This window comes from Haliotis rubra, unplaced genomic scaffold, assembly GCF_003918875.1.
Source record: "Haliotis rubra isolate DU_JTF1 unplaced genomic scaffold, ASM391887v1 Scf504, whole genome shotgun sequence".
Classification (NCBI taxonomy): Eukaryota; Metazoa; Mollusca; class Gastropoda; order Lepetellida; family Haliotidae; genus Haliotis; species Haliotis rubra.
In genome coordinates this window covers 514,660-542,454 of record NW_025767196.1, presented here as the reverse complement: position 1 = coordinate 542,454, position 27,795 = coordinate 514,660, and the positions used below count along the sequence as shown (strand labels likewise).

At 43.1% G+C, this 27,795-nt stretch overlaps 1 protein-coding gene across 1 annotated transcript; it reads left to right on the top strand.

Moving 5' to 3' along the window:
- The first annotated feature begins 95 nt into the window (after window positions 1-95).
- LOC124291988 (mitotic checkpoint serine/threonine-protein kinase BUB1-like) lies at window positions 96-27,300 on the top strand. Its single transcript, XM_046729065.1, has 19 exons — window positions 96-198; window positions 1,330-1,418; window positions 1,819-1,860; window positions 2,096-2,316; window positions 3,905-4,052; window positions 4,750-4,857; window positions 8,221-8,488; window positions 9,302-9,437; window positions 17,776-17,893; window positions 18,412-18,535; window positions 19,386-19,669; window positions 19,794-20,140; window positions 20,918-21,048; window positions 21,985-22,071; window positions 22,313-22,402; window positions 23,383-23,543; window positions 25,568-25,757; window positions 26,384-26,490; window positions 26,699-27,300. The coding sequence occupies exons 2-19, from the start codon at window positions 1,336-1,338 to the stop codon at window positions 26,883-26,885; spliced, it is 2,832 nt and encodes a 943-aa protein (XP_046585021.1). The 5' UTR covers window positions 96-198; window positions 1,330-1,335; the 3' UTR covers window positions 26,886-27,300.
- Window positions 27,301-27,795: the final 495 nt, after the last annotated feature.

The window sequence follows — 27,795 nt, the reverse complement described above, 5'->3', positions numbered from 1 at the left end:
AATATTTTCAGCTTCACAAGGAGGTGTTGTGAAGTGTGACAAGCAAAAACAGACAAATGGGATAGGTTTCCAGATCTACACCGATGAGAATGCAGAGATAGCCTGTACCCCCAAGCAGACCGGAGAGTGGGAGACTGTCCCCACAAGAGCCACCAACAGGAGAATGAGCAGAAGCCCGGTGTCTGGACAAAAGCTAGGGTAGGTGTCCTCATCTTATGGACCTTTGTGGGAATTATAAGGCAATTAGGTTGCTTCTACTTGATGCTTGTAGTAGACCTGTCTAAGACGAGGATAATTTAGTTGTGTTTTGTGTACCTGACTGAATTGTGTGTCATAGTACACCTGTAGTGCTGAATAGTGCAATTAAATTTTAATGAGGTTGACAAAATATGTTACAACTGGATATATACTTTACTTTATTACTCACCTGTTGAAGATATGACTGTTTAATAATTTTACAATGTTATTACACATTGTGTAATAACATCTCGTGATCTCGTACGTATGATGCCAAAGTAGTTTACAGTTATGACGTCACAATGCTAATACCTCTGTCACAGTAGTATTAGACCTGTAGTGGAAAGCTGAGAGTCATCACACTCGTTAAATTCTTAGGCAAAATGTACTTTGCTAATGTATTTTGCTAATGTAGGGTGAGTAATACATAAAATACTAAACTAATAGTATCATCGTTTCATAAACATGGTATTACACGGGACATCGTTTAGTATTCTCTATTTCTTGGCTTCGCAATGGTGCTGGGAATTAACTCTGGCTGTACTTTCCTGTGTAATATTCTGGCCGCTATAAGATATATCTAAGTGTTGGAACAGTAACCCTGAACCATTATACACCAAGATGTATACTTAAGATTTATTAGGGATATTACACTAGTCACAAAATATGTAGCCCGACAAAATAAGATATGAAAGAAAGGCAGATGTGAATTACCTTGCATGATGGTCCTGAATTGTAAACAACATTGTATGTCACTGATGCATGTTGTATTCTTTTATGGAGATATAGACTTAGAGAAATTTATTTGGATGTACAGGAGAGCCATTCCATCAATGACATTCAGTTAATTTGTCGAGGTAAAATCTGTTTAGACGTAACTATTTTTTAAGAACAATCATTGCTTCAGGGAGGCCTTGATACAGATGTTATGAGATCCTACAACTTGGTGTCTGGAGTTTTGTATGAACTGTGTTTATGAATGTTATATCTGTCTCATCTAATGCACACTTACATTATACAAACTTGACAGTATTTGTGTGACTCAGCATGCCCAGACAGGTTCAGTGAATGTTTATACATTTCGTGAAACAGGTTCCCATGAAGAATACAGCCTTGCTAGCAGCCAATGCCACACCCAGTTTCACAGTCCATGTAGACGATTGTGTGGACCAACCTATGGTGTAAGTTTAGTGTTTGGAACCTAATCTAGGGTATGATCAAAGTCTGCAGTGATACATATGAATGCAGTTCCATTGTCAGAAACATCCAGCTGAAACTTTAAGTGCAAAAGATATCATTACCAGTACCGATAAACATACATTCGCAAAAATGTCATGGTGGTGTTTATTTTCATGCCATGAAATATCCATGTTATAACTGACAATGTATTTTTGTATCTTACTTAACTTGATAACAAGCTGTATTTATAAGAACTGATTTAATGATTTTGCATTCATTGAATTACAAATGGAAAAACTGGTGTGCAGATTTACATTGTGTACAGTATGTTATGGTTAGACCTACATAAATGTAAAATATATCTAAGTCAATTCTTAAATGTACTCCTGCGTTATTTTTCAGGACACCCCAGAAAGGATCAGTCGTTGACCCACAGGTGTTGAGGTAGGTATTGTGTCTGATCAAAGATGTACTGATTGAACTGTTCAAACATTGATAATAATCACATACCTATATAATAATTGTGTAACACTTGGTATGGCTGATTCATGCTTATGGTATTAACCAAAGACATTGGACTCTGCTCTTATGGAACATATTTCCGCTTAAAGTTGTGCAGTGTAACTTCTCTTGTATGTGTATTGTGTGTACTGTATCTACTGATACTGTGTTTGGGTAGTGCTCGGAAGCCTGAGAAGCATGTCAACCCTCTAGCACCCATGCAGCAGCCAGCACCGACAGGGGGCCTGGAGATGAGGCCAATGTACAACAAGGGCAAGATTTACCGTGGCCTGGAGGAGTTTTCCTTTGAGGAGCTGCGAGGCGCACGCTGGCTGACCAAACAGAAGGCAAAGGAAGACCAGGACAGAAAACTTGCTGAAGAGAGACAGAAAATAGAAGGTAATATTGCTTGAACTTGGTAATACAGTACCTGGACTTGTTGGTTATTTGCAGTTATTAAGATTGAAACTGAGAATTTGATTTTTTAACACTTCGCTGCTATTTTCTGTCTTTATGATGGTTGTTAGGGGTGAAACGGTACACTCTTACTAAGGTACAGTACATAGTGTGGTACAAGGCCTTTGGTTCGGTTGTTTCAGTTCGGTACATGAGATACATCATAATGCAGCAAATTGAAAACAAGAACCAAACCTTACATTGTTTAATAACATGGGGAACAAAATAACCATAATTATACCCCTGCTACGAAGTAACGGGGGTATATAGCGTTCATTCCGTCCGTCTGTCCATCCCGAAACTTTGTCCGGAGCATAACTCTTAAAGTTTACATGCTAGGTTCACCAAACTTCGCACACATGTTAATCATTACCCATTGATTTGCCTTTTGCTATTTTAATTTTTTTTCAGAATTTTGTTTTATTGCTGTTTCCATGGAAACACGACTTAGTGCCAAATGTGTTTGATGGTTTTGTCCGGAGCATATCTCTTAAAGTTTACATGCTAGGTTCACCACACTTCACACACATGTTAATCATTACCCATTGATGTGCCTTTTGCTATTTTAATTTTTTTTCAGAATTTTGTTTTATTGCTGTTTCCATGGAAACACAACTTAGTGCCAAATGTGTTTAATGGTTTTGTCCGGAGCATATCTCTTAAAGGTTACATGCTAGGTTCACCAAACTTCACACACATGTAAATCATTACCCATTGATGTGCCTTTTGCTATTTTAATTTTTTTTATTTTAATTTTTTTTCAGAATTTGTTTTGTTGTTGTTTCCATGGAAACATTACTTGGTGCAAAATGTGTTTGATGGTTACCTGGCCACAGCATATCATCGAAACTATACATGATGGGTTCACCAAACTTAATACACACGTTAATCATGACCCACAGATATGCCATGTGCTAAAAAATAACAATCTTCATCTACGTCCACTTTATTGTGTGCAACAAGTTCAATTGTATGTCAGGTTTCCACGGAAAACACAAAAAAATAATGTTTCCATAAATCATTACTGTAATCAGTACATGGCAAAACTATTATCTAACATGTATATAAAGTTTAGTAGAGTCAAGGAGAAAGTCTTTTGAGCTGCTGATCCTTGTCACTATATATATATCAATATCAGTCATTTCCATGTCCCAAAGTGGGAAGTGGGGGTATGTGAGCTGGGCTCACTTCTACACTTGTTTTTGATATTTTGAATAAACAAAATATGCAATTGGCTACCACCTGTACATCGTAGTCGCCTTGTATGACAAACATGGGTTGCTCAAGACCAATTCTAATTGGGATCTTTCTGCATAGGTTGAAATTGAGGAAATGTGCATGACAGCGTATGATAATAGACCGTGATTAACAAGGATTGACAGATATTGTAACTGACTGAAGCTAAAGGTTCTCCCTCAAAATGATGCACCACATCCCAAGGGCAACTTGTTGCCATCATACCAGTTTCAGTTTTCAAAGGTAACACGTTCAAGGCCTTTGATTGTACTCATTAATGGATATCTGTTTGCAGAGGAGGCCATTCGTCTGAAGCAGGCAAGGGAAGAGCTGGTGAATTATCATCGCTCAATCCGGGAACAGTTACAGGCAGAGAAAGATAAGATGATGGAGGATCTACGAAAGCAGATGACATTACAGCAGGAGCACCTAGAGAACCAGAGGTGAGGGGCTCCTCGCATATTTCTTAGGCATGTAAACTGTAAAGAATATTGAAGTCATAGCAGTTTGTAGTTCTTCAAATGTCTTTCAAATACATTGGATGATTCTATTTGAATATCTCCTCTTTTTATTTGGGGGTCTTTGCCACTCACAAGCTTTATCTGTAACGTGTCTCAGGTAAACCCAAAATGGGTTCCCAGAGAGAATATTTTACTTAAATACATACGATGTAAGAATATGCATACTCAGTGGCCATTAATTAGAACTGGATGTGGCGTTAACCAACTGAAACAAATTTACAAGACCTAGTACTAGAAGTTCAGTAAGCATTTAACTGTGCATTGTGTTTTTTATGAGATGACATAAGGAAATGTAAGTAAATATTACCAAATTATGAAATAGCAGGATTCAGTCCTACACATGAATATGTCCTTTCAGTTTCCCAGTGGTTGCAATTTTTATTCTTGGCAGTTTTCTATTTGTATGTGTGCAGGATGCTGTATTCCAAGTACTTTAATTCAGGCAATTCTGATAAATAATTACCTGGATACAAAAATCTGTTCAAGATGAGCATCAGAAATGTGTCTGTCAGTAGTCTGTATTAGTTTGGGATTTTCACTTATCTTAAGTTGATATGCTGTCATGTAGCTGAAATAGTGGAAATAAATCCAACTCATTCCTTACATACTTTTTGTGTAGGCTCACACAGACACAGCAAGCCCAGAATGCAGTGGATCAGGACATACAACAGCGTTTGCAGAGGCAACTCAATATTAGCCACACACCAGATACACAGGAGAACAGCAGGTAAATACTGCCCCTCTTACACCAGATACACAGGAGACAACAGGTAAATACTGCCCCTCTTACACCAGATACACAGGAGAACAGCAGGTAAATACTGCCCATCTTGCACCAGATACACAGGGGAACATCAGGTAAATACTGCCCATCTCACACCAGATACACAGGAGAACAGCAGGTAAACACTGCCTCCACACATCAGATACACAGGGGAACAGCAGGTAAATACTGCCCATCTTACACCAGATACACAGGGGAACAGCAGGTAAATACTGCCCCTCTTACACCAGATACACAGGAGACAGCAGGTAAATACTGCCCTTCTTACACCAGATACACAGGAGACAACAGGTAAATACTGCCCATCTTACACCAGATACACAGGGGAACAGCAGGTAAATACTGCCCATCTTACACCAGATACACAGGGGAACAGCAGGTAAATACCGCCCCCTTACACCAGATACACAGGAGAACAGCAGGTAAATATTGCCCCCTTACACCAGATATACAGAACAACAGGTAAATACTGCCCATATTACACCAGATACACAGGAGAACAGCAGGTAAATATTGCCCCTCTGACACCAGATACACAGGAGAACAGCAGGTAAATACTGCCCATCTTACACCAGATACACAGGGGAACAGCAGGTAAATACTGCCCATCTTACACCAGATACACAGGGGAACAGCAGGTAAATACTGCCCTTCTTACACCAGATACACAGGAGAACAGCAGGTAAATATTGCCCCCTTACACCAGATATACAGAACAACAGGTAAATAGTGCCCATCTTACACCAGATACACAGGGGAACAGCAGGTAAATACTGCCCATCTTACACCAGATACACAGGGGAACAGCAGGTAAATACTGCCCTTCTTACACCAGATACACAGGAGAACAGCAGGTAAATATTGCCCCCCTACACCAGATATACAGAACAACAGGTAAATAGTGCCCATATTACACCAGATACACAAGAGAACAGCAGGTAAATACTGCCCCTCTGACACCAGATACACAGGGGAACAGCAGGTAAATACTGCCCCTCTGATACCAGATACACAGGGGCACAGCAGGTAAATACTGCCCCTCTGATACCAGATACACAGGGGAACATCAGGTAAATACTGCCCATCTCACACCAGATACACAGGAGAACAGCAGGTAAACACTGCCTCCACACATCAGATACACAGGGGAACAGCAGGTAAATACTGCCCATCTTACACCAGATACACAGGGGAACAGCAGGTAAATACTGCCCCTCTTACACCAGATACACAGGAGACAGCAGGTAAATACTGCCCTTCTTACACCAGATACACAGGAGACAACAGGTAAATACTGCCCATCTTACACCAGATACACAGGGGAACAGCAGGTAAATACTGCCCATCTTACACCAGATACACAGGGGAACAGCAGGTAAATACTGCCCCCTTACACCAGATACACAGGAGAACAGCAGGTAAATATTGCCCCCCTACACCAGATATACAGAACAACAGGTAAATACTGCCCATATTACACCAGATACACAGGAGAACAGCAGGTAAATATTGCCCCTCTGACACCAGATACACAGGAGAACAGCAGGTAAATACTGCCCATCTTACACCAGATACACAGGGGAACAGCAGGTAAATACTGCCCATCTTACACCAGATACACAGGGGAACAGCAGGTAAATACTGCCCTTCTTACACCAGATACACAGGAGAACAGCAGGTAAATATTGCCCCCTTACACCAGATATACAGAACAACAGGTAAATAGTGCCCATATTACACCAGATACACAAGAGAACAGCAGGTAAATACTGCCCCTCTGACACCAGATACACAGGGGCACAGCAGGTAAATACTGCCCCTCTGATACCAGATACACAGGAGACAGCAGGTAAATACTGCCCCTCTGATACCAGATACACAGGGGCACAGCAGGTAAATACTGCCCCTCTGATACCAGATACACAGGAGACAGCAGGTAAATACTGCCCCTCTGATACCAGATACACAGGAGAACAGCAGTTAATACTGCCCATATTACACCAGATACACAGGAGAACAGCAGGTAAATACTGCCCCTCTGATACCAGATACACAGGAGAACAGCAGGTAAATACTGCCCTTCTTACACCAGATACACAGGGGAACAGCAGGTAAATACTGCCCATATTACATCAGATACACAGGAGACAGCAGGTAAATACTGCCCATCTTACACCAGATACACAGGAGACAACAGGTAAATACTGCCCCTCTGACACCAGATACACAGGGGAACAGCAGGTAAATGCTGCCCATCTTACACCAGATACACAGGGGAACAGCAGGTAAATACTGCCCATCTTACACCAGATACACAGGGGAACAGCAGGTAAATACTGCCCCCTTACACCAGATACACAGGAGAACAGCAGGTAAATATTGCCCCCTTACACCAGATATACAGAACAACAGGTAAATACTGCCCATATTACACCAGATACACAGGAGAACAGCAGGTAAATGCTGCCCATCTTACACCAGATACACAGGAGAACAGCAGGTAAATACTGCCCATCTTACACCAGATACACAGGGGAACAGCAGGTAAATACTGCCCATCTTACACCAGATACACAGGGGAACAGCAGGTAAATACTGCCCATCTTACACCAGATACACAGGGGAACAGCAGGTAAATATTGCCCCCTTACACCAGATATACAGAACAACAGGTAAATAGTGCCCATATTACACCAGATACACAAGAGAACAGCAGGTAAATACTGCCCCTCTTACACCAGATACACAGAGGAGAAGCAGGTAAATACTGCCCCTCTTACACCAGATACACAGGAGAACAGCAGGTAAATACTGCCCCTCTGATACCAGATACACAGGAGAACAGCAGTTAATACTGCCCATATTACACCAGATACACAGGGGAACAGCAGGTAAATACTGCCCCTCTGATACCAGATACACAGGAGAACAGCAGGTAAATACTGCCCATATTACACCAGATACACAGGGGAACAGCAGGTAAATACTGCCCATCTTACATCAGATACACAGGGGAACAGCAGGTAAATACTACCCCCTTACACCAGATACACAGGAGAACAGCAGGTAAATACTGCCCATATTACATCAGATACACAGGGGCACAGCAGGTAAATACTGCCCATCTTACACCAGATACACAGGGGAACAGCAGGTAAATATTGCCCCCTTACACCCGATATACAGAACAACAGGTACATTCTGCCGCTGTATACCAGGTAAACAGGAGAACAGCATGTATATAGTGCCTCTCATCCACAAATGTATATCATAAGCGGATATTGAGGTCTAAAATGGTCTTTCCAGTGAAAGACTGACTCGCCAGCTCAACTTTGATGATATGACTTCCCATGGCAACACAGAGAATGTGCCTCCTGGTCTGTCAGCACAGCTGCTAGCATCTCGAGATGCACGGAGGAAGATGGAAGCCCCCACAGACCCCTCCACCAGCCTCAACTCCAGTCAGAGGACACCAGTCTTTAACACCTCAGTCAACTCCTTTCATGGTTCTTCTGGTGCCAGGCCCAAGTCTCGGGGACCCACACCAGACAGCAACAGTTTTTCCCATCGAGGGGTCAGTTGCCTTTCCAAACTGTTAACTTTATCATCATGATGCTAAATATGCATTCACATGCACTAGTTTGTCAGAAACCATTTGTCATTTGTATGTGAATCTTGACAAAAGTTTCTGCTGTCTATTCGCCCCCAAATCCTTTCTTTCACAGGTATGAAATCCAAAACAACTTATAGGTTCAAAGCAAATTATTTCACACCCAGGAAAAATTTGTATGATGAAATAAGTTGCCCTGCTTTTGAACTTGTAAAGCTAATAAGCAAATAATGCTTTCAGGACAGTAGAATTGGAATTGCATGGTAGCAGTTCAATTGAATAGTATCAACACTATCTTAACTTCAATTGTTTGACACCTCTGGGCTCCAGATAATTTTTCAACATCAGGAGTATGTACTCCTTATTTAGTCAATACAGGAGCACTGGAAAACCTGAAGTGTACATTTAGAGTACTGAATGGAAATTAGAGTATCAGTAATCTTGTGTTTCATTTCATATATGCACCACAACATTGCTACTCTTGTGTAAATAGGTCAATGAACAATAAAACAGATAAAAACATCTGTAAATGATTCTAAGACCATACACCATCTTAATCAAGTGGCCAATTTATTGAGATCAGTTCTAAGTTTGTCAATTTTTCAGGCCCATTTTGCAATGAATCTGATATGATTATATACTCAATTATGTCCTGATTGAACAGCATTTTTCACATTAATTTCAGGAATTTGAAGTGAATATTTTCTATGAGTCCTTATTTTTTGTGGAAATGTCTAAATTATTTCTGGTTTCCATGGGTGAATGTTACTGTTTCAGAGTTTAGTAGCCCCATCCCCAACAGTGAACACACAGGAGGCCCTGAAGGTTGTCCGTGGAATGTTCAATGCCTCCCTGGACTGTGAGAAACAGTATGGCTGGCCTGGTGAAGAGCCTACCGGAGAAGTCACTGGAGGTAAGATAGGTGATGTCCATGCCTTTTGGGGACAGAGTAGGTTCAGTGTACCATGCTTGACATACAACTAAAACTGACAGTTGAATGTTTGCAATAAATAGCCCGGTTCATTGTGTCATTGTACCCCAAATGATGTAGTATAGGGAAAGATATAGTGCAGCTTTACGTGGGTACTGGGATCGTTTCATGCCTCTTTCTCTGAATAAAAACAGATTGAGTCTCCGATATTGGTTCTGCATTTATTTCAACCGCCATCATTTTACACATCATCTCATGACCTCATCATTTCCTACACATCATCTCATGACCTCATCATTTCCTACACATCATCTCATGACTTTATCATTTCCTACACATCACATCACTCATTACGTCATCATTTCCTACACATCACTCATTACGTCATCATTTCCTACACATCACTCATTACGTCATCATTTCCTACAGATCACTCATTACGTCATCATTTCCTACACATCACTCATTACGTCATCATTTCCTATCACTCATTTACTCATTTCCTACGTCATCGTCATTTTCTACACATTACTCATTACGTCATCATTTCCTACTCATCACTCATTACGTCATCATTTCATACTCATCATCTCATGACGTCATCATTTCCTACACATCACTCATTACGTCATCATTTCCTACACATCACTCATTACGTCATCATTTCCTACACATCACTCATTACGTCATCATTTCCTACACATCACTCATTACGTCATCATTTCCTACACATATTATCGCTCATCATTTCCTACATCATCACCCATTCGTCATCACATTCATTTACATCATCGTCTCATTACGTCATCATTTCCTACATATCACTCATTATGTCATCATTTCCTACACATCACTTATGGCGTCATCATTTCCTGCACATCACTCATTATGTCATCATTTCCTACACATCACTCATTATGTCACCATTTCCTGCACATCACTCATTACATCATCATTTCCTACACATCACTCATTACGTCATCATTTCCTACACATCACCCATTACTTCATCATTTCCTACACATCACTCATTACGTCATCATTTCCTACACATCACTCATGATGTCATCATTTCCTACACATCACTTATGGCGTCATCATTTCCTACACATCACTTATGGCGTCATCATTTCCTACACATCACATCGTCATATGAGCGAAATATTCTCAAGCCCGACGTTAAACCCAATTTCACCTCACCTACACATCACTCATGATGTCATCATTTCCTACACATCACTTATGGCATCATCATTTCCTGCACATCACTCATGATGGCATCATCATTTCCTGCACATCACTCATGATGTCATCATTTCCTGCACACACACAAACTATTTCTAAACAAAAACTAGACTAAATGGTTGTCTGTTGACTGATGTAAATATAACAAAATATAATGATGTTAGATTACATTATGAAATAGAATAATGAGGGTCTATTTTTTACGTACAGCAGAAAGTCCTTTCATCAGAAATATTACCTACCTAACTTGCTTGTCAAGCTTAGTCATATTATGATTACTGAAGCGCTCATAAAATATTAAAGTGGTTAAAATTTAATCTCATTATATAACTAGGTTTTGCTAAATATTTTTGTTTAATTTTTGTTTCATATCATGTATTGCAATGCTGGTCTTCATCAACCCATACTTGTCCCAATTGTGTAGATCAATGCTCATGATGTTAAACACTGGATTGTTTGGTTCAGACTCGAATAGCTTCAGACTTCCATTTTATGGCTGGAAAACTGCTGAGTGTGGCATTAAACCACAAACAAACAAGTATTCTTTTTCATGAGAGATCCTCCTTTTAAAGGATTAAAATGTCCATTTTGAATCCCTGCGACAGTTGTAACTATATTTTGAATAAAATATTTACAAACAAAAAACAACGTTTTTGTCTTGTTCAACTACCCCTACGGACACCAGAATGGACCTGTCCGCCAAGAACAGGTAACTCTAGGCGCTAACCTCGTACCTCGTTCCATGCTGTTGTTCGTCAGTATCGACGTGTCCTTCAGCTTACAAGTTGATTTTCCCTTTCGATTGACCAGAAGAGTTCTTCAGAAACAGCTACTGTATGTATGGTTATCTCTTATTCGCATGGGCGGTAATTGATCAATGTTTTTGAAAGTTTTCATTCATCATTTGTTGTAACTTTCGTCTTAGTCCCTGTTGGCTTGCCATGTACTTGTCAAGATGGCGGACGGGAGGCGCATACACGCTTGCTTTTTCAGGTTACCCTGTAGCTCCCTTGTCTAGGTTTGTGTGTTGTGTTACTGAATTTGTAGATATTTATCTCTTTTCAGGTGGATTATTTATATTACGTGATTTGCTCTAAATAGTTGTATTCACGTCATATGTTGCTAATGGGCTCCATGTTATGAAGTGGGCTGGCATGCACTAGTTCTTATTCTCCCCTGCAACGCGTTTTGCGGGGGGTATTAAAATGGACTCTGTCCGTGCGTCCATCCGTCCGTCCATCCGTCTGTGCACATTTGTCTTTTCCGGAGTAGAACTCTAAAACCGTTCACTATTTCTTCACCAAACTGGGCACATAGATAGATCCGGTGGTGTACTGGTGCCTTTTGGTAGTTTTGGAATTCAAATGGACTCCGTCCGTGCGTCCGTGAGTCCGTCCGTCCGTCCGTCCGTCTGTCCACATTTGTTTTCCGGAGCAGAACTCTAAAATCGTTCAATATTTCTTCACCAATCTTGGCACATACATGGATCTGGTGGTGTACTGGTGCCTTTTTCGTAGTTTTGGAATTGTGAATAAAATATTTTTGGTTTTTCTGTGGCAACAAGTTCGACTTTGACTGAAATTGGTGGTAGTGCTCTTTTCCGGAGCAGAACTCTAAAACCGTTCAATATTTCTTCACCAAACTTGGCACATAGATAGATCTGGTGGTGTACTGGTGCCTTTTTCGTAGTTGTGGAATTCTGAATAAAATATTTTTGGCTTTTCTGTGGCAACAAGTTTGACTTAGCCTGAAATTGTGGTAGTGCTCTTTTCCGGAGCTGAACTCTAAAACCGTTCGCTATTTTTTCACCAAACTTGGCACATAGATTGGTCTGGTGGTGTACTGGTGCCTTTTGGTAGTTTTGGAATTCTGAATAAAATATTTTTGGCATTTCCATGGCAACAAGTTCGACTTAGCCTGAAATTGGTGGTAGTGCTCTTTTCTGGAGCAGAACTTTAAAAACCTTTCAATACTCTCCTTCCACTTTTCTATATACACACCTAAATATTTGACATAATCATAACTCATAGACATAATCATGAAGAGTATTTTGCCATTGCGGGGTCTTTGTCTTCTTGTTTAAGTACAGTCTATATGCTAGTATGGGTAATATTTATATTTATTAATCGCCCATGCATATTTTTGTGGTTACGTTATACGTTCTCTGTCAGACTTGACGTTTGTTGCAGTGGTCATGCATCGTGTCTAAGATGTCACCTGTTCCCTCCACCTCCAAATCCCCCACAGGGGCGGTGGGGTAGCCTAGTGGTTAAAGCGTTGGCTCGTCACTCCGAAGACCCAGTTTCGAATCCCCACATGGGTACAATGTGTGAAGCCCATTTCTGGTGCCCCCCCGCCGTGATGTTGCTGGAATATTGCTAAAAGCGGCGTAAAACCAAACTCACTCACTCACTCACTAATTATATTGTGTTTCATTATGATTAGGACATTGTCATATGATTGCTTTAGCCTTGAGAAGGGTAGTTTGTTAACTTCCAGGCCCCCCAAGGATTACAAGCCTGCTCCTCGCCGCCACAACTTGTCAGGCCACTTGCAGCCAGTCAGTCAGTCCAACCCCCCCCCACACCCCCCTGCTGCTGCCTTACATATTGACTCAATTGCTTCACTATTTCAGCAACACAAGCAGCAGCAGATGTCTAATGTGAAGTCGATGATTGATAGTGCAATGTCCGGGCTCCGTCAGGAGCTCGGCACGCAATGTGTTAATCTCGATGGTCCAGGTTGCTCTCCTGGGGACGGTGGCGTGCACCTATCCCTGGGCAACCTACCCCGAGTCTCGGCTCGGGGGATGGTCTGTCTGTTGTTCCTAGTGCCGAGTTGGGCTCCTACCCCGGTGGGGCGCAGGATTCGTCTGCCGCCGATGGGCGCCTGAGCATACCTGGGCAACCAGGTCCCTCGGCGCTCAGAGGCTTGGCTGGGCACACTGGGCGGCCTGCTTCGGCAGTTCCTACCTTGTTGCCTCAGCCCCGCGGCTCAGGTCCGAGCCGGGGACAGGGCGATCTGAACCCTCTGGTTATCTTTTCCTTGAGTCCTTCATGTTCTATGTGAACGGTGCCCACGGAGCCGTCTCTCTTTACAGAGAGTTCGGTTACCGAGGGATGTGACGATGTGGACATGGAGGAGGATGGGGAAGAGACGAGCCAGAGGGTGAGGTCTCGTACTCTTTTGGATCGTCTCTGAGGCAGGTGCGCGAACGCATTGCACAAGTGCTGCCTCAGGTTACTGTTCCTGTGCCTGTGCTTGGGCCTGACCCCTCGGAATTTCGCCTTCCGGGGGAGGCTTTTGTGCCTACGCGAGTGGCTGAGGCTAAACTCTGTATTCTCTCATCATTGATTGCCACGGTGATTAATCCTCTCCTCTCGGGTACTCGCTCTTGTCTACCGGAACTTAGCAGGCGGTACCCTTTGGGAGAAGAGGCACTGTTTGAGCCGCCGGTGGTGGATGAGTGCGTCTTTACGTCTGTCACACTTGGTGGTTCCTCTTCCTCCCTGTCTTCGGCAAGGCAGGGCCAGCGACTGCCGCCTTTCCCTGCCAACGCCCCAGCTCTGAAGTCAGCCTCTGAAGTCGGATAGATCGGGCGTGTGGGAGTGCACTGCCTCATGCCACACGTCCCTGTAGGCGTCCAGCTTACACTCTTCTTCCCGGAATGGGTGAAAGCCACTTCAAATCCCTGGGTCCTGTCCACACTCAGGGATGGCCATATGCCACAGTGGAAGCGAGGTCCGCCACCATTCACTGGGATGCGGCACACTCCTGTGCTCATCTCCCAGGAAAAAGCGGGCATTCTCTGTGCCGAGGTCCAGTCTCTACTGGTGGTCCCGGAAGGTCACGAAAACTAGGGATTTTACTCCACGTATTTCATAGTGACCAAGAAGGACGGAGGGTTCAGACCCATACTCAATCTAAAAGGGCTGAACAAAATGATAGAAGTGCCATCTTTCAGGATGGAGACACTGCGCTCAGTGATCTACTCCGTCGAGACAAGGGATTGGCTCACGTCAAGCGATCTCAAAGACGCTTACCTACATGTACCAATGCACACCGATTTCAAGAAGTACATTAGGTTCTCCTTTGACGAGAAGTGCTACCAGTTTCATGTGCTCCCCTTTGTCATCTCCAAGGCGCCAAGGATGTTCACCAAACTCATGTTAATCCCAGCTCAGTTAGCCAGGTCAGAGGGCAGGTTTTGTCACCCGTACCTCGACTACTGGCTGCTCCGGGCGTTAGGCCAGCAGTTGAGCAGGAATACCACACATCACGTGATGGATATTCTCATACGGCTGGGATGGATTATCAATCTAAAAAAATCAGAACTCGTTCCGACACAGGATCTGTTTTTCTTGGAAACAAGATACAAAACAGAGACAAGGATTGTTTCCCTGTCTCAGGACTGCATTGCCAAAGTTCAGAGAACTGTTTTACAGTTTCTTGAGACTCCCGCGGCTTCAGCTCGGGCGTGGCTCCAGTTGCTAGGCAACTTGGCGGCGACTGTGTATGTGGTGTGGCGTGCGTGTCTGATGAGACCTATACAGCAGGCACTGGCTCAACTGTGGTCCCATTCGGAGAGCTACGAGAAGGTTCTCGTGAGGCCCGACTGGTTAACCCCTCACTTGCGGTTGCGGGAACTTATCCAGGGGTGTTCCTCTGGATGCAGGTTGGGGGTGTTCTGGATCAGTCTGCATATCACACTGCATATCAGTGGATGCTAGACCGGGGGACATTCAGGATTATCACCCATTTGTATAGGTCGTTCCAGGTGGATCAGTTTGCCTCTGGTGCGACGAACCAGATACCAGAGTTTTGCTCTCGGATACCGGATACTGGAGAGCGATAGCCAACGATGCCTTCCAACTCGACTGGACGGACAGGGTACTGTGGGTGTTCCCACCGATACCACTGATATCCAAGATCCTATCGCAGTTGGCCACCCAACCAGCTCGACTGTTAGTGCTCCTTGCACCTCTTTGGTTAGCTCAAAGCTGGTTTCCGGTAATTCTCAGGTTTCTGGCTCAGCCTCCTGTACTATTACCCTTTCGACCGGATCTTCTATCCCAGAATGGAGCGCCACACCCGAATCCCAGGATTCAGTGGGTGGCATGGCCACTGTCCGGAATCGCCTCCAGACGAGCGGAATTCCTGCATCAGTTGCAAACACCATTCTGGCTTCGCGGAAGGATTCGACAAACTTTCAATATGAGGATAGATGGGCCTGCTATACGCGCTGGTGTGTCGGCAGGGGGATGCTTGATCCCTTTTCTGCAGATCTAGTCACGGTGCTTGAGTTCCTCCAGTCTCGGTTTGAAGCGGGGCTAGCTGCTTCAACTGTTCGAGGTAACTCAACGGCTATTTCAGCGTTTCATATTCCTGTCGACGGTGCACTCTTGGGGCAGCACCCTCTTGTACAGCGTTTTTTAGCAGGTGTGGACAGAATCCACACAGCAGGTGTGGCAGACCATATCTAGGTGGGGTGTCCGGCGGATCAGTCCCCCGTGGGACTTGTCGATCGTTCTTGATTGGCTGTCCGGTCCTTTCTTTTATGATCTGTTGGCTCTTTCCCTCCAGCTGTTGACGTGGAAGGCAGCTTTTCTTGTGGCGGTAACCTCCGGCTGGCCAGTAGGCAACATTCATGCAATGTCAGCCGACCCCCAGCTAACTGTTTTTCATAAAGACAGAGTTAGCATTAGAGAGACAGCGCCTTTCATGTCACGGCGCCTATTGAGCTTCCAGCTTTCACTTAGCCTTCCCCACCGGGTACCTCTCTTCGGCGTGCTCACGTCTTAGATGTGCGTAAGACCCTCAAGGCTTATATCAAGTGGACATTGGCTATCTGGAGAGATAACCAATTGTTTTGCTGTTATGGTGGAGGTAAGGCTGGTCTTCCGGCGAACAAGCAGACCATATTTAGGTGGCTTGTCTCTGCCCTTTGGTACGAGCTATACACAGAAAGGGTTAACACCACCTTCTGGGTTACAAGCTCATTTGGTTAGAGCAGTCGCCACATCTAAGGCTTATGCTGGGGCTCTGCCTGTTGAGGAGATCTGCTCCGTGGCTATCTGGAGCCGGCCGAGTACGTTCATCCGGCATTATCAACTTGTCAGACACTCCAGTGAGCGTGCTCGGTTTGGTCAGTCTGTTCTCTCCAGTGGGCAGAGTCGTAACTCTCTAGCCGATTGAGCTTTAGATTTACGGCTTTATCTGTTTTTTACTGGTGGCGGGTTTGCGGTCAACTTTCCTTCCCTTTTTACCCTTACTTGGTGTTTGTTTTTTTATGGTGATGGTTTGTTCTCCCCTGTGTATCTTCTTTGTGCATTATTCCTTAGAAATCTAAGCTTTGCTGCGGTTTCATGGGATTTAATGTCTCTCCCTCCTTAGGTGTTTATGAAACTCGGGATGGGGGTGGGGCACAATTGTTTACTTCATGCATAGTTCACTGCCTCATTTGCATATGAGCAGAATATATTTTCCCTGACCCTGGACCACGCCCTTGCCAGATTGGCTGAAGAGGTCACGTGGCCAGGTAAGTGAGCTGTTCCTTTTTCTTTTTACAGTTGGGAATGTTCAGCTTGTCGGGGGCGTAGTTTATCAGACAGAATACCACTCCCAGGACTCTTGTCTTTAGGAGTCTGTCTTATGCTTATATGTACCCCAAGGAGGATCTCTCATGAAAAAGAATCAAACAAACCTGTAGAGGTTGCTGATTATTTGATGAGAGTCCTCCTTGGGGTACGGCCACCCACCGTCTCACATTCTGTCTGATACGTTTAGCATGGAAAGTGAGGTACGAGGTTAACGCCTAGAGTTGCCTGTTCTTGGTGGACGGGTCCATTCTGGGGTCCATAGGGGTGGTCGACGAGACAAAAACGTTGTTTTTTGTTTGTAGATATTTTATTCAAAATATAGTTACAACTGTCGTTGGGATTGAAAATGGACATTTTAATGCTTATATGTACCCCAAGGAGGACTCTCATCAAAGAATCAGAAACCTCTACAGGTTTGTTTGAATTTTTGTGAAGTTATCTTTTGTTTTTGAACATCTGTGATTGTCTTTGTTTAGCTCAAGCTGCTGTGATAGCCCCTGTTGGTAATCAGCCCTTTGCCATCTATGACGAATCAGAAGAGCAAGCTGTGCCAATGATTACTCAACAGGATCCAGCTGGTGACAAAGAGAACACGTAAGTAATTGTCAGTTAGTAATGACATGGCCTCTCTTCCATGAATCTTCCCATTTCCCTGTTGACATGTCAGATGAAACACTGGACTGATTGGGGCGATGGGGTAGCCTAGTGGTTAAAGTGTCCCTCATCACACCGAAGATCCGGGATCCATGGATCCAATGTGTGAAGCCCATTTCTTGTGTCCCCCGACATGATATTGCTGGAATATTCCTGAAAGTCGCGTAAAATTAAACTAACTCACTGGACTGATCAAAGTTATGGTTGCACTGAAGTGGGGTAGCCTATGGGTGAAGCATTGGTTTGTCACGCCGAAGGCCGGGTTCGATTCCCCACATGGGTACAATGTCTGAAGCCCATTTCTGGTGTACCCCGCCGTGATGTTGCTGGAATATTGCTAAAAGCGGCGTAAAACCAAACTCACTCACTCACTCACTAATTATATTGTGTTTCATTATGATTAGGACATAGTCATATGATTGCTTTAGCCTTGAGAAGGGTAGTTTGTTAACTTCCAGGCCCCCCAAGGATTACAAGCCTGCTCCTCGCCGCCACAACTTGTCAGGCCACTTGCAGCCATCCATAGGTCTCCCTGTCGACCCTGAGGGGGAGCATGATATAGTCATGGTGGAAACTGTCAAGGTAGGCCCATCTCAATATTCTTCTCTAGCCTGACAGTAGAACCACCAGTGACTTCAACCCCAGCACCTGATGTAAAAGCAGACTAAATTTGGAATAGGCTATTCTACTAAAATGATTTAGGGGTTGGTAGGGTAGCCTAGTGGTTAATGCATTCACTTGTCACGCCCAATGTGTGAAGCCCATTTTGGGAGAACACTGCTATGATAGGAGAACACAAACCTGAATTTACTCAGGTTACTAGAGTTGGTAAATTCCTGGGAAGTTTATAACCCAAAGTAGTCTGTGAAGGTGCCAGGAGGTTAACATTACTTTTACCTTCCGTGGCTTTGTATAAACGCTATGATATTGCAGAGTAGCCTGGATTATTGCTAAGCGGCATACTTAAACCATCTTAACACTACTCACCCCTAAAAGTGATTTTCCCTGGCTATAGATCTGTGAGGTGCCAGGAGGTTAGCCTGATGACCTGGGAGTGACTTTATTAAATTAGCTTTATGCTCTCTGAGCTAAGATAGTCGTAAGTTAATGTTAATGTATGGCACTTATGAACCATCTTAACACTAAGAGAGCTTCGAAAATTTAGGCCCCTAGATTTTACTCAGGTTACTAGGTTATTTAAATTCCCTGGGAAGTTTATAACCCAAGTAGTCTGTGAGGTGCCAGGAGGTTAACATTACTTTTACCTTCCGTAGCTTTAACATATAATATGTATAGTTGTGTATGAAGGAGTGACTTTATTGACAATCTCGCTAGCTTTATGATCCCAATCACATGATGATAAGGGTGAGTTATTTGTTTAGAGACAAGATGGCTTTCTGCATAACAAACTTGAGAAAGCCTTTCTGTTCAGGTTATGCCAAGTGAGGATTCTCCAGATGACTACATATTACACATGCCCATGACAGACATGACACTGGCAAATGTTGGATCCAGTGAGAGCTTTGCCTCTGCAGCCTGTCTTGCATCCACCCCTTATTTATCAATGGGGAAGTTACCACAACTGCCGAACCCCCCACTCAGCCAGATCAAGGCACCCCAGGAACACCCTGAGGTTGTGTCAGCACAGTCTCTGCAGAACCCCCAACAGCCAAGTTTTGATGTTAGCATAGCACCACCATCTAAAACTTCTCTCAGGTGAGTGGGCATCTTTATTCTGACCCTTTGAACAAGACTGAATAATGATATGTGTATGGAAATATTAAAGTATTTTGTCCCTTGTGGTGAAGTATGTCAGTGCGGAAACTCCCTTCCATTTCAGTCCTATCTTTGAGGGAAGTACAGAGGGCAGTGGGGAAGAGTCCAAGTGTCATCCCAGCCACCTCAACTCTAAACACCATGTGACCACTCTAGAGCTTTGCCCCATCACCATCCCAGACAGTCACAAGCATCACGAGATCGACATGGCTGACTATGTGGCTCCTGAGCCGGATGAGAAGACGGAAGCACTGCTGTCTATGTCAGTTATGATCAACCCTCATGACCCCTTTGACCAGGCTGAGATTGATGAAGTTTTGTCCAGTCTGGAACGTCCTTTAGAGGAATACAAGAACTACTATCATATCAATGAACCCTTGCCACATATGATCACAACATTTGTTCTCCTAGGTGAGTCTTTCTTGAAGTAAAGGGGGCCTAGTGGTTAAAGCGTTCGCTTGTCATGGCAAAGACCTGGGTTCAATTCCCCACATGGGTACAATGTGTGAAGTCCATTTCTGGAGTTCCCCACCGTGATACAGTGTTCACGAATAGCGTCTGACCCTCTGACAAATCCGGCAGATTCACCAACGGTCCGATAGAAGTCTACCACCCGCCGGCCCCAGTGTCTGACTATATTTCTCAATGACTTTGACTGAAGTTTTTATATGTGACATGTGACACTTGTTTGCTGTTTATAAATCTAATGTATGTTAATAATTTTGATGCTAATTATAAGAAATGTTTAATCTGAAATATGTGTTTAATTGTATTCTATGGGTCCTGTGAATTTTCAATGGGTCAGACAGACATCTGAAACTTACAGGACCCAATGTCCTGTTACTTTGAAACGCCATTCGTGAACACTCATTGATATTGCTGGAATATTGCTAAAAGCGGTGTAAAACCATACTCACTCACTCTTGGAGTAAACTTATTGCACAAATAATGATGTGAAAGATATAACCTTAAAAGAGAAATTATTTTAGTCAGGAACAACAGTTCTGACAGGCACTCAAGTTAGTTTGTGAAGTTCAGACTAGCTTGTGCCCTCAAAATATTTCGTTTGTTATTAGCAATTGATTTCAGCATGGATTAATATAAAACTCATTGTGCACTGTAGATGATATGTTTGTCAGTGTGTTTTGTTAACAGAATTGAATGTGGAAATGGTTTGTCTCTTTCCAGGAACAGAGACGTACAACATCTCTGAATGTATTGGTAAAGGAGGTTTTGGCAGTGTGTACAGGGGAAGATTATTTGACATGGACAACCTTGATGATTTATGTGATACCGAGGGGGAGGAAAAAGCTCTCAAGGTAGGCAAAACAGTGTGGTTATAAATCTGCAGTGAGCAATAAGGACATTACCTTCTGTCGACATAAGCAACGCATGGATGTCAGTCTACTGTCAACATACACAGTATAATGAGGTCATAACCTGTCAACATACACAGTATAATGAGTGTGATGAGGACATAATTACCACTTGTCTGAGCAGTATCATGAGGCTGTAATAACCACCTGTCTATGTCAGCAATATCATGAGGCTTTAATAACCGCCTGTCTATGTGAGCAATATCATGAGGTCGTAATAACCACCTGTCTATGTCAGCAATATCATGAGGCTTTAATAACCGCCTGTCTATGTCAGCAATATCATGAGGCTTTAATAACCGCCTGTCTATGTGAGCAATATCATGAGGTCGTAATAACCACCTGTCTCTGTGAGCAATATCATGAGGCTTTAATAACCGCCTGTCTATGTGAGCAATATCATGAGGCTTTAATAACCGCCTGTCTATGTGAGCAATATCATGAGGCTTTAATAACCGCCTGTCTATGTGAGCAATATCATGAGGTCGTAAAACCACCTGTGTCTGTGAGCAATATCATGAGGCGGTAATAACCACCTGTGTCTGTGAGCAATATCATGAGGCCATAATAACCACCTGTCTATGTGAGCAATATCATGGAACATAATAACCACCTGTCAAAATAGGCAATATCATGAGGTTGTAATAACCACTTGTCAGTGTCAGCAATATCATGAGGCCAAAATAACGACCTGTCAATGTGAGCAATATCATGAGGCTGTAATAACCACTTGTCCGTGTCAGCAATATCATGAGGCTGTAATAACCACTTAAGGAAGGAAGTAATTCAGTAAGCAAGCTAGCTGTTACTTCTTTATTCATGTCATCTTTACTTTCTTGAATGTTTCATTGAATGTTTCATTGAGCCTTGTGTTGGCAGGTTCAGAAACCGGCTTGTCCCTGGGAATTCTATATCTGCAGCCAGATCAGTGAGCGCTTGAAGGAAATCAGTGATCCCATGGATGTGGTTAGTTCCATCATTCTCTCCTACCTGTTAGTAGTTAGGTAACACCTGCTGTGAGCTTTACAGCATCTTTTACTAATGAAACACCTGTATGTGTTACAGGTAATACCTTCTGTATGTCATGGCATAAAGTGCACGTATTACCTACTCCAAATAATGCAGGAAACACCTGTAAATGATACAGGTGATATCTACTGAAAGATGTACAGGTAGCTATTGCTGTATGTTGCCTTGTGTTTTTCAGAGTGATTCCCTGATGGCTATCGACAAAGGTTATTTCTATGATGATGGCAGCTGTCTCATCAGCACCTTACACACCAAAGGCTCTCTCCTGGTAAGTAATACCCTGTGGCTTCTTCTTGTTCGATAATTGGAAAATTGAATCAGACAACCGTATCAGTTCAGAGCAAAGATCACGAGTGATTCAACTAGCCCCCAAAGAATCTGCTTTATGCATAATGTATGATTTAAAGTTAGTCATAGGGCTGGGACGATACACTATGTCATGATACGATACATATTGCGATATTTTTCCTGCGATACGATACGTATCACGATACATACACCTTGAAAGAATCACACAGTATCAAGATTTAAAATGATTATTTCAAGGTATTTGTGTTTAACAATAATACTTTTGTAATAAACAAACAAGTAACTCCATCATACTTGCGTATCTTTCTCTAAATAATTACTGTAACATGTTTAAGATAATACTGTTTTGAAAACAAGTTGTGTATCGTTTTGTTTCGATACACCAGTCAACGATACGATAGCTGTATCAAACTTAAATGTATCGCAATGCATCGGTGAATCATCCCAGCCCTAGTTAGTCAATGCTTATGTTTAAAGATACATTTCTGAACTGACATGTTCCTAGATATCTGTGACCGCCTCCGTGGTGTAGTGGTTAGAGCGTCCGCCCAGAGAGCGGAAGGTCGCGGGTTCGATCCCCGACCGCATCATACCAAAAGACGTTAAAATATGGTACTTGTTGGTTCCTGCCTGGCGTTTGGCATTAATGGGTACAACAAGGACTGGTTGGCTCGGAGTCAGTATAATGTGTCTGAGTGGGGTATTCATGCTTCACTGCGGCATGGTATCTCAGTGGGCTAGCACTATAAAACAAGCTTAAGTCTGGGCTAGTACAAGCAGCCGCACCTACACATACACATGCATGCACGTCGTCATATGAGCGAAATATTCTCAAGCACGACGTTAAACCCAATTTCACCTCACCTCCTAGATATCTGTGACCATTCCTATGTTGTAGTTGAAGTAGTAATACATAGCTTGGTTTTGTGTTCTTTTTAGTCCCTGGTGAACTATGTCCGCGTACAATCGACACTGCGCAATGATATGGAGCCACTTGTGATGTTCATGACGATTGAGATGATGCACATGATAGAGAAGCTGCACAAGTGTAACATCATTCATGGAGACATCAAACCAGACAACTTCCTAATCAGAAACATGTAAGACATAGATTGGCGACATACTGCCATTTTATGTAAATAAACACAGAAATAATCGCCTGATATAAGAGTGAGTGAGTTTACCTTTACGCCGCTTTTAGCAATATTCCAGCAATATCACGGTGGGGGACACCAGAAAGGGCTTCACACATTGTACCCATGCGGAGAATTGAACCTGGGTCTTCGGCATGATGAGCAAGCGTTTTAACCACTAGGCTACGCCATCACCCCCTGATATTCGTTTCCCCCAAGCGACAATGTGTGAAGCTCACATTTGGCGTCTCCTGTTGTCATGTTGCTTGAATATTGCTAAAAGCAGCATAAAACCACTCTCACTGAGTTTAGGCCAGGTATGTAGTGCTGGATCCAGCCCTGCCTGTAAAGTGAGACAGTTTAGTGTAGGCATATGCCTTGTGCTTGCTTCAGCCTCTGCCTGTTTGGTGAGAAGGCTTAGTGTAGGTATATGCCTTGTGCTTGCTTCTGGCCCTGCCTATTTGGTGAGACAGTTTAGTGTAGGCATATGCCTTGTGCTTGCTTCAGCCTCTGCCTATTTGGTGAGACAGCTTAGTGTAGGTATATGCCTTGTGCTTGCTTCAGCCTCTGCCTATTTGGTGAGACAATTTAGTGTAGGTATATGCCTTGTGCTTGCTTCAGCCTCTGCCTATTTGGTGAAACAGCTTAGTGTAGGTATATGCCTTGTGCTTGCTTCAGCCTCTGCCTATTTGGTGAGACAGTTTAGTGTAGGCATATGCCTTGTGCTTGCTTCAGCCTCTGCCTATTTGGTGAGACAGCTTAGTGTAGGCATATGCCTTGTGCTTGCTTCAGCCTCTGCCTATTTGGTGAGACAGCTTAGTGTAGGTATATGCCTTATGCTTGCTTCTGGCCCTGCCTATTTGGTGAGACAGCTTAGTGTAGGCATATGCCTTATGCTTGCTTCAGCCTCGGCCTATTTGGTGAGACAGCTTAGTGTAGGCATATGCCTTGTGTTTGCTTCTGGCCCTGCCTATTTGGTGAGATAGTTTAGTGTAGGCATTTGTGTTGCGTTGGATCAAACTAGGTCTGTATGGTGAGATAGTTTAGTGTAGGCATAGGCCTTGTGCTTGTTTCAGGCCCTGCCTATTTGGTGAGATAGTTTAGTGTAGGCATTTGTCTTGTGTTGGATCAAACCAGGTCTGTATGGTGAGATAGTTTAGTGTAGGCATATGCCTTGTGCTTGTTTCAGGCCCTGCCTATTTGGTGAGATAGTTTAGTGTAGGCATTTGTCTTGTGTTGGATCAAACAAGGTCTGTATGGTGAGACAGTTTAGTGTATGATATGTCTCTTGCTTACTTCAGCCCCTGCCTATATGGTGAGACAGTTTAGTGTAGGCATTTGTCTTGTGTTGGATCAAACAAGGTCTGTATGGTGAGACAGTTTAGTGTATGATATGTCTCTTGCTTACTTCAGCCCCTGCCTATATGGTGAGATAGTTTAGTGTAGGCATTTGCTTACTTGTGTTGGATCAAACAAGTCACACAAGGTCTGTATGGTGAGACAGTTTAGTGTATGATATGTCTCTTGCTTACTTCAGCCCCTGCCTATATGGTGAGACAGTTTAGTGTATGATATGTCTCTTGCTTACTTCAGCCCCTGCCTATATGGTGAGACAGTTTAGTGTATGATATGTCTCTTGCTTACTTCAGCCCCTGCCTATATGGTGAGACAGTTTAGTGTATGATATGTCTCTTGCTTACTTCAGCCCCTGCCTATATGGTGAGACAGTTTAGTGTATGATATGTCTCTTGCTTGCTTACTTCAGCCCCCTGCCTATATGGTGAGACAGTTTAGTGTATGATATGTCTCTTGCTTACTTCAGCCCCTGCCTATATGGTGAGACAGTTTAGTTTAGGCATATGTCTCTTGCTTACTTCAGCCCCTGCCTATATGGTGAGACAGTTTAGTGTATGATATGTCTCTTGCTTACTTCAGCCCCTGCCTATATGGTGAGATAGTTTAGTGTATGATATGTCTCTTGCCTACTTCAGCCCCTGCCTATATGGTGAGACTACAAAGGAAGAAGTATTCGGCCGCTCTACACAAACCCTGAAGCTGATCGACTTTGGACGCAGCATTGACATGACAAGATACCCCCCTGGCACCACCTTCCTGGCAAAGTGCGCCACAGAGGGCTTCCGGTGTATTGAGATGAGGACAGACATGCCCTGGACGTATCAGGTCAGAATTCTACTCGTATATTCCTCATGTTCATTGACTGTGGCTCATGTTGTGGTTTATGTCAACATCTCCTCTTTTCTAATAGCGATCTGCATAATTTTGCAGGAGTATGATACCTTAGTCTGATACCTTAGTCTGATTGTACAAATGGAAAGAAGATACAGACATTGTGAATCTTTGTGGTTCAAATTGTGTACTCAAACCAATTAATGTTAGCAGATATATGCAAGTTAAATCAACTGAAAACAGGATTAAATACTGTGTGAACTATACCATAACAAGTTAGGTGAGATACGAAATGTTACTGTCTAAATTAATCCATTTCTGCACTACAGATGGCTGATTCATTTCATATTGACAATTGATCAATGATGCCAGAGAAGACACCTTGTTTCTTATTTTACCCGTGGACATCCTTGTTAGAAAAGGTCACCCACAACCTTTGCTGGTCAAGCGAGAGACCTTAATCATATGAACATCATAATCATGCTTACAATATCAATCTCTGCTTTGTCCCTTTGGACCGTATCACCATATAGCTGAAATATTGCTGGATATCATGTTAAACAACAAATGTTTCTTTTGAATGCCATTTGAAATGACTGTGAAAGTTGGTTGTTTTTCAGACGGACCTGTTTGGACTTATTGGTACAATACATGTCTTGGTGTTCTGTGACTACATGAAAGTGTACCAATCACAAGGGGTGTGGCACATGACAAGTAGCTTCCAGAGGTGGGTTATAACAGTGTTGTCTAGTGTTGTGAGTGGGTGGGAGTATATCAACATGTATCTAATCTTATTGCCTAACATATGTAGGTCTTGGAATGTCATTTAAAAACTTGACTAGTAACTAATGACTACAATTGTTGCAATATGTTGGTGTTGATTCTATCGCTTGCTTGATGATGCTGTTTGAATCTGTTGTCTCATCTCTCACCAGGAAGTGGAATGTTAGTCTGTGGAAGAGCGTGTTCCATCGACTGCTCAACATCCCCAGCTGTGACGAGTTGCCGGACCTGGCTGCCATTCGGTGTGAGCTGGAGGACTACTTCATGGAAAATCTTGTTACCAAGTACAACCAGGTGGCGCTCAACATCACCTCTAACATGGGTGAAAACTTGAAATAGTGATTATAAAACCAGTTGGCTGAGTATTGACATGTACCTTGATGCAGCCACATCGTGCTATATATGCTCTCCAGGTACAAGTCATTAAGTCACAGGTACAGTTATCACCAAGTACTCTAGAGCACAGGTACATTTGTCTCTCTTGAAATCAGAATTCCAAAACAGGCTTATGTATCTCCATGGAAACAGTGTACCAGTACTCTGCAACACTGATGGACATATGCTCATGGAAAGTGTACTAGTGCTCTACAACAAAGATGGATGTATCGCCATGGAAACAGTGTACCAGTACTATACAACACTGATGGACATATGCTCATGGAAAGTGTACTAGTGCTCTACAACAAAGATGGATGTATCGCCATGGAAACAGTGTACCAGTACTATACAACACTGGACATATGCTCATGGAAAGTGTAATAGTGCTCTACAACAAAGATGGATGTATCGTCATGGAAACAGTGCACTGTACTATTACAACACTGATGGACATATGCTCATGGAAAGTGTACTAGTACTCTACAACAAAGATGGATGTATCATCATGGAAACAGTGTACCAGTACTAGACGACACTGATGGACATATGCTCATGGAAAGTGTACTAGTGCTCTACAACAAAGATGGATGTATCGCCATGGAAACAGTGTACCAGTACTATACAACACTGATGGACATATGCTCATGGAAAGTGTACTAGTGCTCTACAACAAAGATGGATGTATCGTCATGGAAACAGTGCACCTGTACTATACAACAAAGATGGACATATGCTCATGGAAAGTGTACTAGTGCTCTACAGCAAAGATGGATGTATCATCATGGAAACGGTGTGCCACTACATTAAAACACCTGTGTATGTATCTCCATGGAAACAACACACACACTCTAAACATGGATTATCTATATCT

Bases quoted from the DNA above. Each gene is read 5' to 3' on its own strand.
- LOC124291988 (XM_046729065.1), top strand. From the start codon at position 1,336: ATGAAGAATACAGCCTTGCTAGCAGCCAATGCCACACCCAGTTTCACA. The intron at 9,438-17,775 runs GTAAGATAGGTG...GTCTTTGTTTAG, and splicing joins TACCGGAGAAGTCACTGGAG to CTCAAGCTGCTGTGATAGCC. The intron at 22,072-22,312 runs GTTAGTTCCATC...TGTGTTTTTCAG, and splicing joins TCAGTGATCCCATGGATGTG to AGTGATTCCCTGATGGCTAT.